The sequence below is a fragment of the Anabrus simplex genome, chromosome 6 (genome assembly GCF_040414725.1).
Source record: "Anabrus simplex isolate iqAnaSimp1 chromosome 6, ASM4041472v1, whole genome shotgun sequence".
Lineage (NCBI taxonomy): Eukaryota > Metazoa > Arthropoda > Insecta > Orthoptera > Tettigoniidae > Anabrus > Anabrus simplex.
The window spans coordinates 280,910,508-280,927,542 of record NC_090270.1 but is presented as its reverse complement, the minus strand read 5'-3'; the positions used below and the strand labels follow the sequence as shown (position 1 = coordinate 280,927,542).

Below are 17,035 nucleotides of genomic sequence, written 5' to 3'. Positions count from 1 at the left end.
TTAAACTCAAATTACGAAAGTTGGAGACTGATAATAAAGTAAAAGTTTCGCATTAATAGGTTTGCACCCAAATGGTTACAGGTGGAGGATGCCAGGGAAATATGTGTACAAAGGTCTGCTTGGACGATGGAATGCAGAAGATATGGCTACTGCTATTAAGGACGTGAAAGAAAATGGAACTACTTTAGCAACAGCTGCGAAGTATTTCAGTATTCCAAAGAATACACTCAGATCCAAAATACTATCTGGTATATCTATCAATAGAAAACTGGAAAAAGGAGCAACGATTGACAAAGCTATGTAGGACCATTTAGTCAACCATATTTTTCATCTCGATTCTAACGGGTTTGGGCGAATAGTGACCGACTTACGAAAACTGGCTTTTAGGTTCACTCAGAGGAATGGTGTTAAGAAGCATATTTAAAAACAAAATGCAATGGTTGGATATGACTGGGTTTTCCAAGAGCCTGGTAATATTTTCAATGCCAATGAAACTGGTGTTCAGTTCATATTTAAAGCAGGGAAGATTATCAGTGAAAAAGGAAAGAAAAACGTGTTTCGCAGCACCACGGCAGAAAAGCGATCTACGGAAACAGTAATGGTGTGTGGTAATGCTATTAGATATGCTATCCCACCCTTTGTTATAATGAAAGTGGTAAGGCAAAGATACACTCAAAAGGAATGCCCAGTGGATCAGTTGTTAAAATGTCCGAATCAGTGCATATGACCACTGAGGTATTTTCATTATTCCTTGATCACCTAAACCGTTACAAACCTCGGGGCAGTATTCGGTTGATAATCGACGGACACTCAAGGCATTGCAAAGATCCGGATGTGCTTGATGAGGCGTCAGCTTTATGAATAGAGATGTGTTGCTTCCCCCATCCGTCACGGTGACTTCACAAGATTATCGGGAAAATTTAAAGAATAGGAAACGCGAAAATGAAAAGAATCCTTCAAATCGAAGGACAACAACGAGAACTTGGCGTGCGCAACCGGGAGCTAGTTTCTCAAGCAGTCTTCTTTGCTCTGAGAATTACTGCGCAGTATGTGACGACAACCGTAATTAGGCATGGGTCCAATGTAGTGGGGAATGCAGGAAATGGTTCCACGAGATGTGTGTGGAAAATGGAAACGACGAACAGTTTATATGTGCCCACTGTGTACAATAGTTGTGTAACTATTCGGAGGTCCTACCTAGTGTCAGGTTCTCCCTAAGTGCGGGAGAAGTGGACATTATTGCATCCTTTATTTATTTGATAATTTAACATGTTATGAAATATTATTTTTTGCCATAAATAACAGAAAACTTAAACTAACTGTGTACAAAATCACCAGGGAAATAATTGAAATATCTTACAAATAAAGCATGATCAAAATTACAGGTTTTTGCTTAGCGTGTCGAGATATCCCTAAATTACTATATACACGAAAACCTTCCTCCGGAAATCCTCTAAGTAAGAACGAAAACCACATAAAAATTCGTCCAGTGGTTGTCGTGTTATAACCGGACATCAATACATACGGTACATACAGACATCGCTGAGGTTTACGTATTGATGTTATTATTATTATTATTATTATTATTATTATTATTATTATTATTATTATTATTATTATTATTACAGTGATGTTGGTGTAGGAGATAATAAGATACTAGACCAGTAATATATGTGTCCCTGCCATTTCTTTCCTTCCAGCCAAAGCATTGTTAATATAATGTCCGAACTATCCACTATTGCCCGCCCTGTGGACAGGGAGGGGATGGGGAGATTGCACTCATTACGTAACATGAAGAGGTGAATAATTAACTTCACCGTGTTGCGTCATTAGTTAGGGCTTGAAAGCTCACAACTCTAACATTCAACGCCGAAAATGGTAATCCCTTAAAATTGTACCTGAGATCTGAACGCTTGTTGCAATTTTGTTTCAAATGAACATTTCGTTTCGTTGTCTAATCAAATCAATCGTTCAATTTTCTCTCTGCTGAGAGTTGGGGAGAAAATACCAGAAATGGCTGTTCAAAGACTTCAAGTTCAAGATGAAGTTTGTTTTCAAAATGCAGTACTTAAAGTTCAATGCATCTCTGTGATTTACTACTCCTTTATATCGTGAGATGATATCAGTATCATTTTCTTATCCTATGAATGCTATGAATAGTTCCTTTTAGAGAATTTCACTTTGATATTGTAGCTATACTGTTTTGATTAGTTGCCATAAGACCCATCTAAAGGGGGACAATTGTCTCCCGTAATGGATGTGTGTAGAAACTTTCTGAATGTTAACGTTTGCTAATGTATTGTCTGTGGAAGCTTATAAAGCAGTGTTCGGCTGGTAAAGTGGAATTTTCTTTTAAGCACCTTCATCTTCAAAAGCTTCAAGCAAATTGTCAATAGTCCTACGGCAGAGCGTGTTGGGTGTGCGGTTCGCGTCACGTAGATATTAGCTTGTATTCGGGAGATTGTGGTTCGAACCTTATTGTCGGCAGCCCTAAAGATCGTTTTCCACGTTCATACCGGAAAAATGCTGAAATTGTACCAACTAAAGCCGCGGCCAGTTCTTTCCCACTCCTATACCATGCTCGTCATAAGACACATGTGAAGCGGTGCGACGTAAAACCAATAGCAGAAAAGAAAAAAAAAATGGTCCTTAGGAGGCTGCACTGCCAAATGAACATAGAAACTTCCCCGTCATTAGTCGATTACTTCACTAGATTTCTCTTTTTTTTTTTTTTTTTTTTTTTTTTTTTTTTTTTTTTTTTTTTTTCAGTCTGCTTTGCGTCGCACCGACACAGATAGGTTTTATGGTGACCATGGGACGGGAAAGGATTAGGATTGGGAAGGAAGCGACGGTGGCCCCAGTTAAGGTACACGCTACACGCTCGACCGTAGGACTATCGACAATGTGCTTGAAGCTTTTGAAGATGAAGGTACTTAAAAGAAATTTAACCGGGTGAGTTGGCTGTGCGGTTAGGGGCGCGCAGCTGTGAGCTTGAATCCGGGAGACAGTGGGTTTGAACCCCACTGTCGGCAGTCCTGAAGATGATTTTCCGTGGTTTCCCATTTTCACGCCAGGAAAATGCTAGGGTTGTGCCTTAATTAAAGCCACGGCCACTTCCTTCCCACTCCTAGGCCTTTCCTACCCCATCGCCGTCATAAGTCCTATCTGTGTCGGTGCGACGTAAAGTAAATTTTAAAAAAAGAAAAGAAAATTCCACTTTATTAACTGTAGGTCTACCTCCAGCCTTCAGCGATATACTGTGGAATCTTTTTTTCTGCCTTCAAAATACGTATCCTGGCACTTTTTCCTGCTTTCTATTAAATAAACTATAATATACAGAAATAAGTAACTCCCTTTGAACAAATATTTCCAGTTTTCCTTGGAGACATATTTAAATAATAAATTAAAAGAATAGGCTAATTTTTCTGTCCTCATACTGTCATTTCAAAAGTCCCAGATCGTATCTGAAATTTTAAAGAGATTTAAATAAAGCCCTCACTTAGTTCGGTTTGGATAGAAAAGTTCGTTATGAATATGGAGGCCTAATAGCTGTCTGATATATCATATTTTTCTCACCGAGTTCATAATTAACTTGAAAATAAACATTTCCTCTTCTCTAGTGCAGTGACCAGGCAAGTTACACGTCCCTTTAATTAATCACAAGAATCTAGAAATGATCCCTAAAGCCTGTTTCCGTATATTAGGCATCCGCCTCGTAGACCCACTTTCAGTACCCGGCCATAGAGCTTAGTTTGTGGGACTGGAACGAGGTGCTTTAAGCCTAAGTTGAAAGAATTGTGAAGAGAGAGTTTAATATATAGCAGAGCAAAGTCATCTTTGCACAGGCAATGAAGGTCCTTGGAGAGGTGGAAGGTAAAGGCTTCCACTATCCGTAACCCCAGCACTTGATAAGGTAGAGAGGTTAGTTCTACACCCGGCCATTTTCGCCCCCAAGGAATGAATCTGGTACTCATTTTTGGTCTGAACCTCAGGGCCATGTGCACCTCCAGAAGTGGAAATTTCGTTTCTTAAATTTTGAGATTTCATGACACGGAATCGAAGCCACGTCCTTCCGAGCGAACCGAGCGCGTCTTTACCGCATCGGACAGGCAACCCCTTGAGGTTAATGTATGCTTCTCAGAAATTCCCCCTCTTCAACTCCAGGGGAATGCTGGTATAACGATTTAATACTGAAAAACCTAACTGAAAGAGAGTTATCTTGTTCACCAATGGTAAAACCATTCATGATCGAAAAGTAATACCGTATTAATAATTTCTCGTTATACCAAATAAAATTTATAGCTTCAGACCTATTCACAATATCAAAGTTAACCTTTCTTTAAAAGTTATGTCATAGCACGAATGGAAGTAATGTAGTGACGTAACTTAATCATCCTGGGGAATAAAAGAGCTACGATTAATTTAATTAAATAAGCTATAAAAGAAACCAAGTCTATGTGCCGCTCAAGGCCACGCAGACCACTGCCCACCACCACCACCAACCTCGCCACTTGAGCACGGCACAGCGGCTGTCTCGCAATCAACAGCCTGTTAAGTCAGACAGAAATAATGCACACTAGAAGGAATAGCTATACAGCAAAGCACAGCAGAGTATGGCCAAGGAAGAAGACCGTAGCGGAGAAACAGAAGCTTAGGAGAAGCTGACCTTGAGCGGAACATGGACTTGGTTTCAGCTTTAGTGATCTTGAGCGTTAGTTATAGGTACTGTATATTGGGTACCGGTACGTTAGAATGAAGGAATGGTAATGTCTTGAATGCTATCGTGTCCCCTGTCCCCTCCCCTTCCTCCGGGCCTCACATTTTGACGGGCGGTTTCTCGGTGGGGTGGGGAGCCGGGGCCGGGGGGCGGGGTGAGCTTGCCGACCTCAGCATCCTCTTGCGCTCCCGGATGTTGGCTGCATGGCGCTGTATGCGGTACGGGCTGCCGCTGGGGTAGAACGCCTCGTCGCCTCCGCCCACCAGCTCACTGCTGCCCTCTGAATCTGGAAAATACAATGACAAATCTACATTAATCCTCGGCTGTATGATCCGGCCTGTCGCTAGAATAGAACTCCTTACAATGTCCGCGTGCAGATAATATTAGCCCTTCCACGACGTGACGTTTCAAAGAAAAACTTTCGAAAAATGTTACTTACATATATGGAGCAGAGAGGACCTAAAGCGGATTCCTGGGGTACACTATAATATCTGTTTAGTGGCCTTCAATTAACATCTAAGTGATTTCAGTAATAAAAGAGATATTTATTATTTTATGCATGAGAAATCATTGAAAACCTAATACTCTTGGCTATTACTACCGAGAGAAATGGTCGTGTGGTTAGGGTCACTCAGCTATGAGCGTGCATTCAGGAGATAGTGGGTTCGAACCTCACTGTCGGCAGTTCTGAAGATGGCTTTCTGTGGTTTCCGATTTTCACACGAGGCACGTGCTGGAGCTGTACCTTTCAGGGGCGAAGCGTCAGGGGAGACAGGGTAGACAGCATGTACCCTTAACATTTTTTGAACGAAATTTTATCTAGTCAATTCAATTATTCTTTAGAACATTAATTATTTTCACATTCATGATATTATTGTATTCTCCGCTTTACTTATTTTCGTCTCACTTCTGCAATGCTCGGGCTCTCGTCAGTTACACGAAGCACGTGGACGAAAGTAGACGCTGTCCATTCTGTGTATGTTCCCTTTGATTTTCAAAGCTTTCAGATAGAGCAACACTAACGCTATCTGTAGGAGCTGACTGTGGAACTAGGACTTTCCTATAGCGAGATTTCTCCGCCCAGTAGACAGACTTACCAGCGTCTCTTCTTGTTCTCACTGGCTAGTATTTGGATCTCCGTTTATAAAGGTCTTCTTATTGGCTACCATCTCAGACATGCTTTTAATGTAATTAATTTGAATTTACTTTATTATAAGACACGTCTAAAAATAAAATAATATTCTAATACGAAGTATAGCAAACATGCTCCAAATAAATGAATGACAGCATCAAAATCCTTCAAAGTACATGCATTTCATTGCCCGCCAATATTAGCTACGGTATTATAACCCCAACATCTGCTGGCTTACATTCTCAATAATGAACTCCAGAGTGTGTGTACGGAAACAACAAAATTGCTTAATTTGATGCTGTATATTCCGTTAACGTCAGTTGCTAATGAACGCGCTGTGAGTGTCTTCAAACGAATTAAAACCTATTTAAGGAATTCGATGACCAACCAGAGACTGTCTAACTTGGGAACTCGAGCTATAGAGAAGGAACTGCTGTGACATATCAGCAAGACGCCTGATTTCAAGACGGGACTAATAGATATATTTGCTGAAATGAAGGACAGCCGGATTGAACTCATTTACAAAAATATTGTTTAGGGTGACTTGTAAGAAAATCTATTTATTTCTTATTTCTATTATTAAATCTACATAACAATGAAATATATTGCTATTTTTTGTTCTACAAATAAGTTTTTATTTGACAACTCCCGCTGCACGTAGCATTATAGGGTTTGTCTTAGTTTCAGAGTCATTAATAATAATAATAATGAATTCAGATTTGTATGAGTCGAAAACAAAATTCCATATAAAATGTGATTATAGTGTAAATAGAGAAAAATCTGTCTACCCCTTTACTTAGTTCACACTTCGCCACTGTACCTTATTTAAAGCCATGGCCACTTCATTCTCACTCCTGGCCTTTTCCTATCCCATCCTCGCCATAACACCTGTCTGTATCGGTGTGACGCAAAACAAATTGTAAAAAGAACAACCTATTATTGCAATACATTTATAGTTGGGGACAAAACATGACGACCTCAGTTCCTGGAAGCGAGCTGAAAGCCAGTAGTCAATCACACGCTGCACCCTGCTGAGTTAACGAGCTCTAAGTGATCCTTGTTTGTTTTGGAGAGGCTGCCAAACCACTTTCTTCCTCACTCTGTAGTATTTACCCTTTCTTCATATGGAGTGCAGTAACCGATTTGGCAACTCTGACTGCAGTAGAGGTAGTAAATCCTATAAGTCGCTAATAGACACAGAGCTGCCGCTGGAAAGTAGTGGTGTGAGGCGAGGTCGTCATGATATGTCCCCAACTATATTTAAATTGTTTGGAATTTTGTATGATTTTTCATTACTTTTATAGGAAATAACTTTTTGTTTGGCGAATTAGCACAAAATACAAAAGTATAGGTCCTATGTTAATGGGGGAGAATCTTTAATTTATTCTTTATTAGTTCGAGATGCACTATGTCCCTTTTCAGATTATGTAGTCCCAAGAGACTGTGATACCAGCTTCTTTATATAGACTACAGCAGTGGCGGCTGGTGCAGAAAATCAGTTGTGTGCTGTAACCCATCCCCCCTCCAAAAAATAAAAATATTGAGAAACATACCGGTATGCGGTTTTCACAAGGCTCTCCTCTGAGTTTTCCACACTGAACAAACACGCAAACAACCCCAACACATATACACATTCCTCATAAATAACTATAAAACTATATAATTAAACACACAATAACACCTGCAATGGCAAAATATTCACGAACTCAAACACTTGGTGTGAGCGCGCAAAAAACAGAACTTTCCAATGTTACGAAAATCATTGAAATAATACCAGCAACGTCGTAATGCAAAATTACATGTTATGTTTTTATAGTTACATTTGTAAACTAGACATTTTTATTAAAGAAAACCACAATATCATGTCCTTATTTTGACAACATAAAAAGTACAATTTTTATAGTTCATCGATTTACAAAGGTAGCTATAGAATAGGCAAGTTGGGAGTATTCTATCCTCCTTGGTATTAAAAGACCTGGCGGGAACAGCTCTACAGTATTTTGTTTTCCCGTTTTCTTTGAGCGATCCCCTCTTAAATACTACCGCTGAGTCAAGAGGGTGCCACCTGCCACGTTCTCATATCGGCCGTAATGCAAGTGCTGTCTCTCTGTGGTCGAACGAAGAATCGCTGTGAAGTGATGTCTTGGCTGCTGTTTCCACAGCCTATCGGAAAAGTTGGGCAAGCATGGGCAAAAGCGAGCCCGACGAGAAAGACAGGCCGCGGCGCGCACGTCATACACTGAATGTCACGTGACTTGGCCGGTCTTGCTGTAGAGAATGCATCCCCAGGTTCACGCGAGAGACTATCGTAGCGTGCTATAAAAAATACATTTCAGCGTACTTCAACCTACTAAAATAACACTACTGAACTACAGATCAAATGAAACATAGTGTCTCTTACTATCCTTGGTTGAACAAATACTAAAAATCTTACTCAGGTACAGATATGCACACTCAATAATGTTAATGGTTAATGTACAAGTAATCCTATATTCGCAATAACATTCATGTACGAAATATCTTATTGAATCCAGAGTGAAACGTAGGCCTACTCTAAGCTATTTACAAGCCTTACATTTGTTCCACTCCATACCTGGCTTCAGCATCATATCTAATACGTAAATTTTGCTACCTTCGTGGAAGTTACCTTGGAGCCACCCTATTCATTTAGAAATTAAATAAAATACAGTGTATCTTACTAGCCTTGGTTGACAAAATCTAAAAATCTTACTCCAGTAAAGATATGCACACTCAGATAAATCAAATGTTGCTAATGAAACTGGCTAATGCACAATTAAGCCTATATTTAAAATAACATTCGTGTAAGGAATATCTTATTGAATCCAGGGTGAAAGGTAGGCCTATTGTAAGCTATTTACAAGTCTTACATTTGTTCCACTCCGTACCTGGCTTCAGCATCATATCTAATGCTTAAAGTTTCATTTTCATATATCTGTAATTAAATAGGATATGAATGCATTACCTCTAAATCGTCAGCACTGGTGTTGTAATTTATGCAACTCGTGTACTGCAGCCCAACATTGCTGAATTATGTGAACAACGTTGAGGTTATATACACATTTTTGTAAATTAATACTTACTTACACTTCCGCACACAACACTATGAATGTAAGGAACTGTTGCACAACACCAACATATTCACATAAACACAAAGTCTCCGTTATTTCCTTCCATAATCCACAATAAACTAGCAATAACACCGCAAGAACACATGTAATAACCGGCTTCACTCTACCATTGCTGGGACTGGACTTGTCACGTGACTTTAACGGGCCGCGGCCTGTCGGCAAAAGGCAGAGTTCCTGCTTTCTGGCAAAAAAACTTAGAAATTCTCGCTGAGCTGTGATCGCACAGCCCAGCACAGCCACCCGGCGTGGAGTACAAGACTACTGTCGGATTTTTTATTATGGACACTCGAGTTTAGGCTTTAATTACAAACGAACCAACAGGCCTATTGCAATGCGAGTTATACCAATATTTTCCTTGTTTAATTCTACATTAGCGTATATAAGACACATTGTTTTCGACGTGCATTAAATATTTTTTATTTGTGGTTGTAATAAATATTGCCCGGTTTTTTGGCTTCTTCTCTAGGAAGCGCTCACTTAGGAATATATACAAGGAAAACTACTTGTCTGATGGTAATGAAATTTTTATATGTTATAACCACATGCATTTGTAGTGTAATACTCCAGTTGCAATTTTTTTCAACCACCCCGAAAAAAGTTCTTATCATTTTTCTAAAGCAACTCTTTCTCAGCCCAGGATAAACGTACAACAGCAAACATGGGTTTGTTTTGAAGCACTCAGTCATGGTTATCAGAAACTACAACAACTGTAACCGTACAGTTTGGTACCGAATTTATGAAGGGTAATATTGAAAGGAGGTTTTGTGTACGCCGAACCGTGCGATTAACAGCAGGCCGGGTGGGGAAATCGGGCGCAGTGTTGCCGCGTTCAGTAGTAATCACGCGCGCAACGAACACAGCTTTTCGTTTAGTTTCAACCTTTAATTTTATTTCCTCTTATAAATTCCACTTCCTATCACCTTTTCTCATAAGGGCTTTGGACCTTCAAAGGCAGGTTTAAAAATGGTTGACTTATTTAGAAATATCACACTGTACAATTTTTACAAGAGTTATTTGCATTATTATTTACATATATTTACAATATTTAATTCTATCAATTTTCTTCGTCTGAAAAATCACTGTATTCCGATGAATCGGTGCTGCTGTCATTCCTGTTGATTATGACTGGCTCGAAATAAGGGACGTTTTCAGACAGTCCATCTTTTTCCCAGTAGTGGTCTTCAATTTTCTTAGCGTGTTTTATGCATTGTTTCCAGGGTTCAGGGGTGACGGTACGTAAGGCTTCTCGGCATAAAGCGTTAATTGCTTCCATACCTCTACCATTTTCTAATGTGTTAGCCATATTTGTTTTTGCTATTTTCCCTTTTACGTAAGCCCAAATTAGCTCGATTGGATTAAGCTCGCAATGGGCCACTGGTAACCAAACAAGCTGTACATCTGGTCGAAGTCGTTTAGTCAGTTGTTCCAGCTTCTTTACCGGTGTTTGAAAATAAGGCCTGGCAAGGACAGTCAGCTCTGATTTCGTTAATTTGTTATAATCGTCAACTCCAGGTGGTAGTGAAATATTCTTTGATGTTATCCAGGATATAATTTCAGGTTTCAGCCATGACATGTTCGGGTTTTTAGATGAAGGATCGACCATCGTATGATATGGAGCTTGATCTATAACGACAGCCGACTTTTGAGGCAATAAACTCAGGACTTTCGTGAACCATTCTTCATAATGAGTCGAGTTCATCTCATTGTGGTAATCACCACTGCCTTTCTTGCCAATAAAACAAAGTTCTGCACCGTCAAGAAATCCTTCTTCACTTCCGATGTGTAAAATTATGACGCGTTTCCCAGCTCCAGACGGTGTTTTGAACCCTCCACGCCATCCATAAATTTGCTGAATGTACCCTCTGTACAGACTATAGTTGTCAAAGTTGTTTTCTAAAGCTTCAATCACGTTTTCTTGCCACCCATATTTCATAGTATGGTTCTGTCCGCACCACGTCTCGTCTGTAAAGATCTTGTAGCCCTGTGCTCTTAAGTCTCTAATTCGTCTAAGGTAGGTATGTCGGGATGCAGCAACTGTCACAGATTCCATTAGCACTGGTTTCCTGTTTAGTTTTTTGAATCGGAATCCCAAGCTCCGAACTACTTTCAAAAGCGTAGAAATTGACATATCGGGAAAATCCGGCATATTTTCTAACAGTTTCATGCGGAGGCTTTTAATTGTGGGAAATATCTTATTCATATAAAAATCGTGCATATTTCTTCGTATTGTGCCCAAAGTAAAATCATCTAGATGGATTTTCGGACGCCCCGGTCTCACACACTGTTTCTTTCTTGACCTGGATGACGTATTTCCATCATTCTCCTTTGAAGCGGCTCCTACTCTCTTCACTGACGACAGCGATAATCCAAGACAATCTGCCACCTTCTTGTACACAGGGAACCTCTTGTCCCCTACTTTTTCCCCCTCACATTGAAAGAAACAAATAGCACTCGAAATCATTGCAAGTTCACCCTCTGATAACGGCGGTCTTGGAGGCATCTTGAAGTGACGTGGCCAACATGCAGAACATAGGACAACTGAAAATAGCTTGCGGATAAACCAAGGTCATGGGCATTCCGTTCCACAACTGCCCGGGGCGAGTGTACTGTGTTCGTTGCGCGCGTGATTACTACTGAACGCGGCAACACTGCGCCCGTTTTCACCACCCGGCCTGCTGTTAATCACACGGTCCGGCGTACACAAAACCTCCTTTCAATATTACTCTTCATAAATTCGGTACCAAACTGTACGGTTACAGTTGTTGTAGTTTCTGATAACCATGACTGAGTGCTTCAAAACAAGCCCAACTTTGCTGTTGTACGTTTATCCTGGGCTGAGAAAGAGTTGCTTTAGAAAAATGATAAGAACTTTTTTCGGGATGATTGAAAAAAAATTGTAACTTGAGTATTACACTACAAATACATGTGGTTATAACATATAAAAATTTCATTACCATCAGACAAGTAGTTTTCCTTGTATATATTCCTAAGTGAGCGCTTCCTACAGAAGAAGCCAAAAAACCGGGCAATATTTATTACAACCACAAATAAAAAATATTTAATGAACGTCGAAAACAATGTGTCTTATATACGCTAATGTAGAATTAAACAAGGAAAATATTGGTATAACTCGCATTGCAATAGGCCTGTTGGTTCGTTTGTAATTAAAGCCTAAACTCGAGTGTCCATAATAAAAAATCCGACAGTAGTTACCTGGTTGTGAGGGGAGTAGAATCATTTCCTATTCTTTGATTGCAGATCATAGTTTTTAAAGTGATTAATTTTTCAACTTGGCAATCCGCTGCAGCACTTTAGCATGATAATGTATGGAAATGTATTGATTGAATAAAATCTGCATAATATTATCTGAAATACTGTACAGTACAGTACTGGCTACTTAATATAAAACCAGTTAATGTTATCACAGTACAGTAGAATTAAACAAACTAAAATTACGATAACAAAAGGTACATTAAACAAGCTTGATGATACATTACTGTACACATATACACAGTAGGGCTATACTGTATGTCATAATAATGACAATTATCTATTGGAACTCCATAAGCTACATTTAGAATGGTACTCAATCAGTTATTTGCTGATGTCATCTGAATCTACAATGCTATGGACCACAACAGCCAAAGAGGTGCTACTACCTAATCTTGAAACCGTGGGAATGTTGTTATCCTAAACAACTGTTGATAATGGCTTAAAGAAGAAACTTATTTTCGGTTGAGACTCTTTCCTGCATCGTTGCTTTACCACTTGTTGTCGCATCTCTTTTAGTGTAAGATAATGCTTGTGGTATGCTTATTGATAACAGTGTCCACATTTTTCCTTACGATTGGCAATTTAAACTTTGTTCAACATAATACACTAAATGGCTTTGGCACGATTATGAAGCCCAGACATTATAATGTTGTACTACTACGCGATGAAAAGCAGTGGAGGAAATAGTTTGTTTGACGCGTGTTACGAATAGGACATCCTGACAACTTATTAATGAAGACTTTCATGAGTACACCCAGTTTAACTCTATGCCAATAGGTTCCATAATGACAACATTAACAACACACAGTTCCACATAAACATTTCAGCAGTCTAAATAAGTGTATTCCAATGTTTGAGTGAAGATAATGTGTAGAGGGCTATAAAGGCTGTTGCAGAAGGACTGTTTGTCAGGACAGCATCAAAGAATTTTGATATCCCCAGGCGAACATTACGCAATCATGCTTATTCTGGAATTGTTAAGAAACTAGGACGGAAAGCTTGTTTGAATGACGCACAGGAAAATTAACTTTGCCAGAGGATTTTCCGCTTTGAGGAAGTAGGTTATCTAGATACAGTCAAAGTCCGTTGGCGATCTGTAAGTTTATATGAATTATGTAAAAATAATAAAATGCAGGACTCCTTTAGTGATGCAAAAGGATTGGCTGGCGCAAGTGGCTGAAGCTCTTCTTAAAATGGCAACCTGGTATTATTCGTACGAAAGCACAGCATTTGAACGCAGGGAGAGCTGTCAAGCTAAATAATGTGATAGTGAGTGACCATTTCGAAAAGTTAGTTATGATTGAATTAGACTTCTTCTATAATCCACAATTAATTGGTCTATAATATGGATGAGGAGGTGTGTTGCCTTTCACTACATAAGTCACCATAGGTTCTGGCTACAAATGTTGATAAATGGCTTCACTTTGTTCCTCCAGAGCACGAACAACATACAGAATGTATTGTATGTTATGGAAATGCCATTTTCCAGGTGCATTCTTCTATGATTCCTTTTAAGGGAAAACTCACGAACTCAGGTAGAAAAAACGGATACGGGTTAGATGAACACTGCAGCCTCTATAGAGTGGTTGCCTTTTGCAAAGTACAAGCCTGCAGACAAAATACTCGCATCGCATTTAGATCCAGATATTTGCGATGCTATTCATGAACATGACACCAGACTCTACTGCTTGCCCACTAGCACCATTCACGAGCTCCAGCTTGTGGAAAAATCAGTGTTCAAATCACTTGAATCATACTGGGATGACAAAATTCAGCTCTACTGGTCCAAACATGGGAAAGCAACGTCCCAAGGAAATGTTATCTGCGAGTTCTGCGCAACAGGTATCCATTTGACCCAAATATAATTCCTGAGAGTGCCTTCACTCCATCGCATGCTACGCAGCAGCCTGTTTCACCAGAAGCCTTGCCAACTGAATCTCAGCTGGCCAAAATCTCAAAACACAGCTGCATCCAGAAAAAGGAGACGTCCTATTGACAACTCAAATGATTCCAGCTCAAGCGTGGGTGAACATTTTTCAGTTCACGACAGCTCAAATGATGTAGATTCTAATGATGATGATGATGATGATGGTGATGATGATGAACTGGAATCTTCTTTCCAGGATGTTTTGGTAACGCCTGAATTTAAGAGGAAAACTCGCACTTTTAGGTCTTAAATTACAAGGCACAGGTTGTCACAAAGGCATTGTTTGGTGACAAAATCCCAAAGAGTCATATAATACCGGCGAAGAAACGAGACATAATTCTGGTGGAAGAGATCTTGCGACACATCTTAAGAACATGTTGACCATTTTTAGAAAAGAGAAAGATCTGAAGAAAACTTGTTAAGGCTGTACCTAACCCATCAAGGAGAGTTTAGTCAGTCCGGGAATGGGGTGAAACATAAATTAATAAGCTGGTTTTGCCACATCTATTGTGAAGACACAGTATCGAACAGGGTATCTGCAAAAACTGCAAAAAAATCATGAAGACTGTGTGAGAATAACAGAAAAGGACACAATTCCAAATTTCACGTGTCCCTTCATTATAAGTGAACTATTGACTGGTGTTCGTGAAGTGAAAATTCATTTTAATTTATAATTTTCTTTATTCTTAAAGCCTATGTTTTACGGATGGATTGTAATAAAATTTTCTGAACCTTCTAAAATAAATAAATAAATCAACATACTTTTTCACAGAAGACACTGTATACTTTTGCCCAAGAGCGATTTTATAAATTTACGGCAAAGGCTCAAATTGCAGAATTCGGAATGTTTTTCAATGACTTTTAAGGCTAATCTATTTTACCTTGTTTCAATACAATGAAGTAAAGAATAAGAGCTCAGAATATTTCTTTATTTTTTAAAAAATAGGGTGGGCTTTATTAGGGATCAATTATGGGCCTTATTTTGATCAGGTGTTCCTTGTAAGGCCCATTGGTATTAGTTACTAATTTATTTTATTGAGGATACACTACTTAATTTAGACAACTTTTAATGCTTGTATTACATGTAGCAAACAGAGTTTATTTTACTGCTTGTTTTAGAAATGTCGTCTCCCTTAGAAGCGGAGTAACAAGCCGCTAGATGTCAGGTGGGCCGTATTTAGTATAGATACATTAGAAGTGTAAAATTAACTTATGCTGTAAGTATTATGACAAGTAACTAATAGGTGGTACAGATCAATACATTATTTTAATATAATTATTATGACAAGTATTGAATAGGTGGACCAGATCAATACATTTTTTGAACATCCAAGAAAGGAAGACATCCGTCCGAATCCATCTCCACAGTGACCACTGCATGACTTCCAACTATTTCTTGTGGGATGGACAATTTTATAAAACAGACGGATGGTGGCTATGGGAAGTCCACTTTCGCCGGTAGTGGCTAATTTCTTTATGGAACATTTTGAGGAGGAGGCTATTGCTTTAGCGTTTCGTGGATGTATGTTGACGATACATTTATGGTCTGGACAGAAGGCCCTGAGAAACTTCAGCTATTTCTGAATCAACAACATCATTTAAATTCACTATAGAGATGGAATCAGACGGATGCCTTCCTTTCTTCGATCTTCTACTAAGAAAGAAAGCGGACGGCTCCTTAGGACATACCGTCTATTTTAAGCCTGCTGAAACGAATCGCTATCTCCATGCATATTCTCACCACCATTCAGCACAAAAACAGGGCATTCTCACGACATCCACCAAGATGGCGATGCATGTGTATGTTGGATATTCAGCCCGAAGGCTGGTTTGATCCTCTGCAGCTCCGCCAACAGCTGTCATAAATAGCCTAGGCGTCACTGAAGAGGCGTACTAGGGAAACGAGGAGTGAGGTAGTTTCCCGTTGCTTTCCTCACCGAGCCAGCCGTTGCTATTACATAGGTATCAGTCTGCCAAGCCCACTGAAATGCATGCACCAACCGACCCTATGAGTGATATTTTCACACCATTCATACATGGACTGGCTGCATAAGGATACGAATTCGGAATTCGTGAACCATCAAATATTCAGGAGGAAATGGACATACTCAAAGTCAGTTCAAGGGTAATGGTTACAGCGATGTACAGATTCATAGAGCCCTGCATCCCAGAGGAACAACTAAGCAAAGCTCACAGAAAGAAGAAGTGAAGGGAACTGCCTGCCTGCTTTACATTCACAATGCCATGGATCGAATCGCCAAGGTCCTCCACAAGGACAATATTAAAACCGTGTTTGGCACCGTCACTAAAATTGCTCACAGTTTAGGTAAAACTAAGGAAATATTGTCCCCGCTATTACACTCTGGGGTGTACAAAATTCCCTGTACTTGCGGCAAGGTAGAATATTAGCCAAACTTGCCGGTCCATTGGTTCTCGTATCAAGGAACATGTACGAAATATTCGTCTCAACGAGCCAGACAAATCAACAATAGCTGAGCACGCTCTACCGTCGGGTCATGATGTCGTGTTCCAAGATGTTCGAACTCTTACTCACACTAACCACGACAGGTCTGGGATTATACGGGAAGCTGTGAAAATACGTATAAATCCTAACAATTTCAACATTGACACTGGCTATCAATTAAGTAATACCTGGTTGCCAGCCATTAAGGATTTACGCAGGTAGTCCTCTTCCCTGTCTTTTCACTATTGCTATTTCGTTTAGGTGTTTTCCAAATTCGTATGTTCTTCATCACCATTCCAGGCTTGTGTCATTGTCACACTTTCATCAAATACATTAGAGACTTAGCCTTGTTAAAATGGGAGACAATTCGCAA

General features: G+C 39.6%; 1 protein-coding gene across 1 annotated transcript in view; it reads right to left on the bottom strand.

The window, feature by feature from the left end:
- Fer2 (48 related 2) overlaps nt 1-17,035 on the bottom strand; it is a 126,049-nt gene that overhangs the window by 23,614 nt on the left and 85,400 nt on the right. The window contains exon 4 of the mRNA XM_068228287.1: nt 4,820-5,003. Coding sequence (XP_068084388.1) covers nt 4,820-5,003 — 184 coding nt within the window. The remainder of the gene's footprint in view (nt 1-4,819; nt 5,004-17,035) is intronic.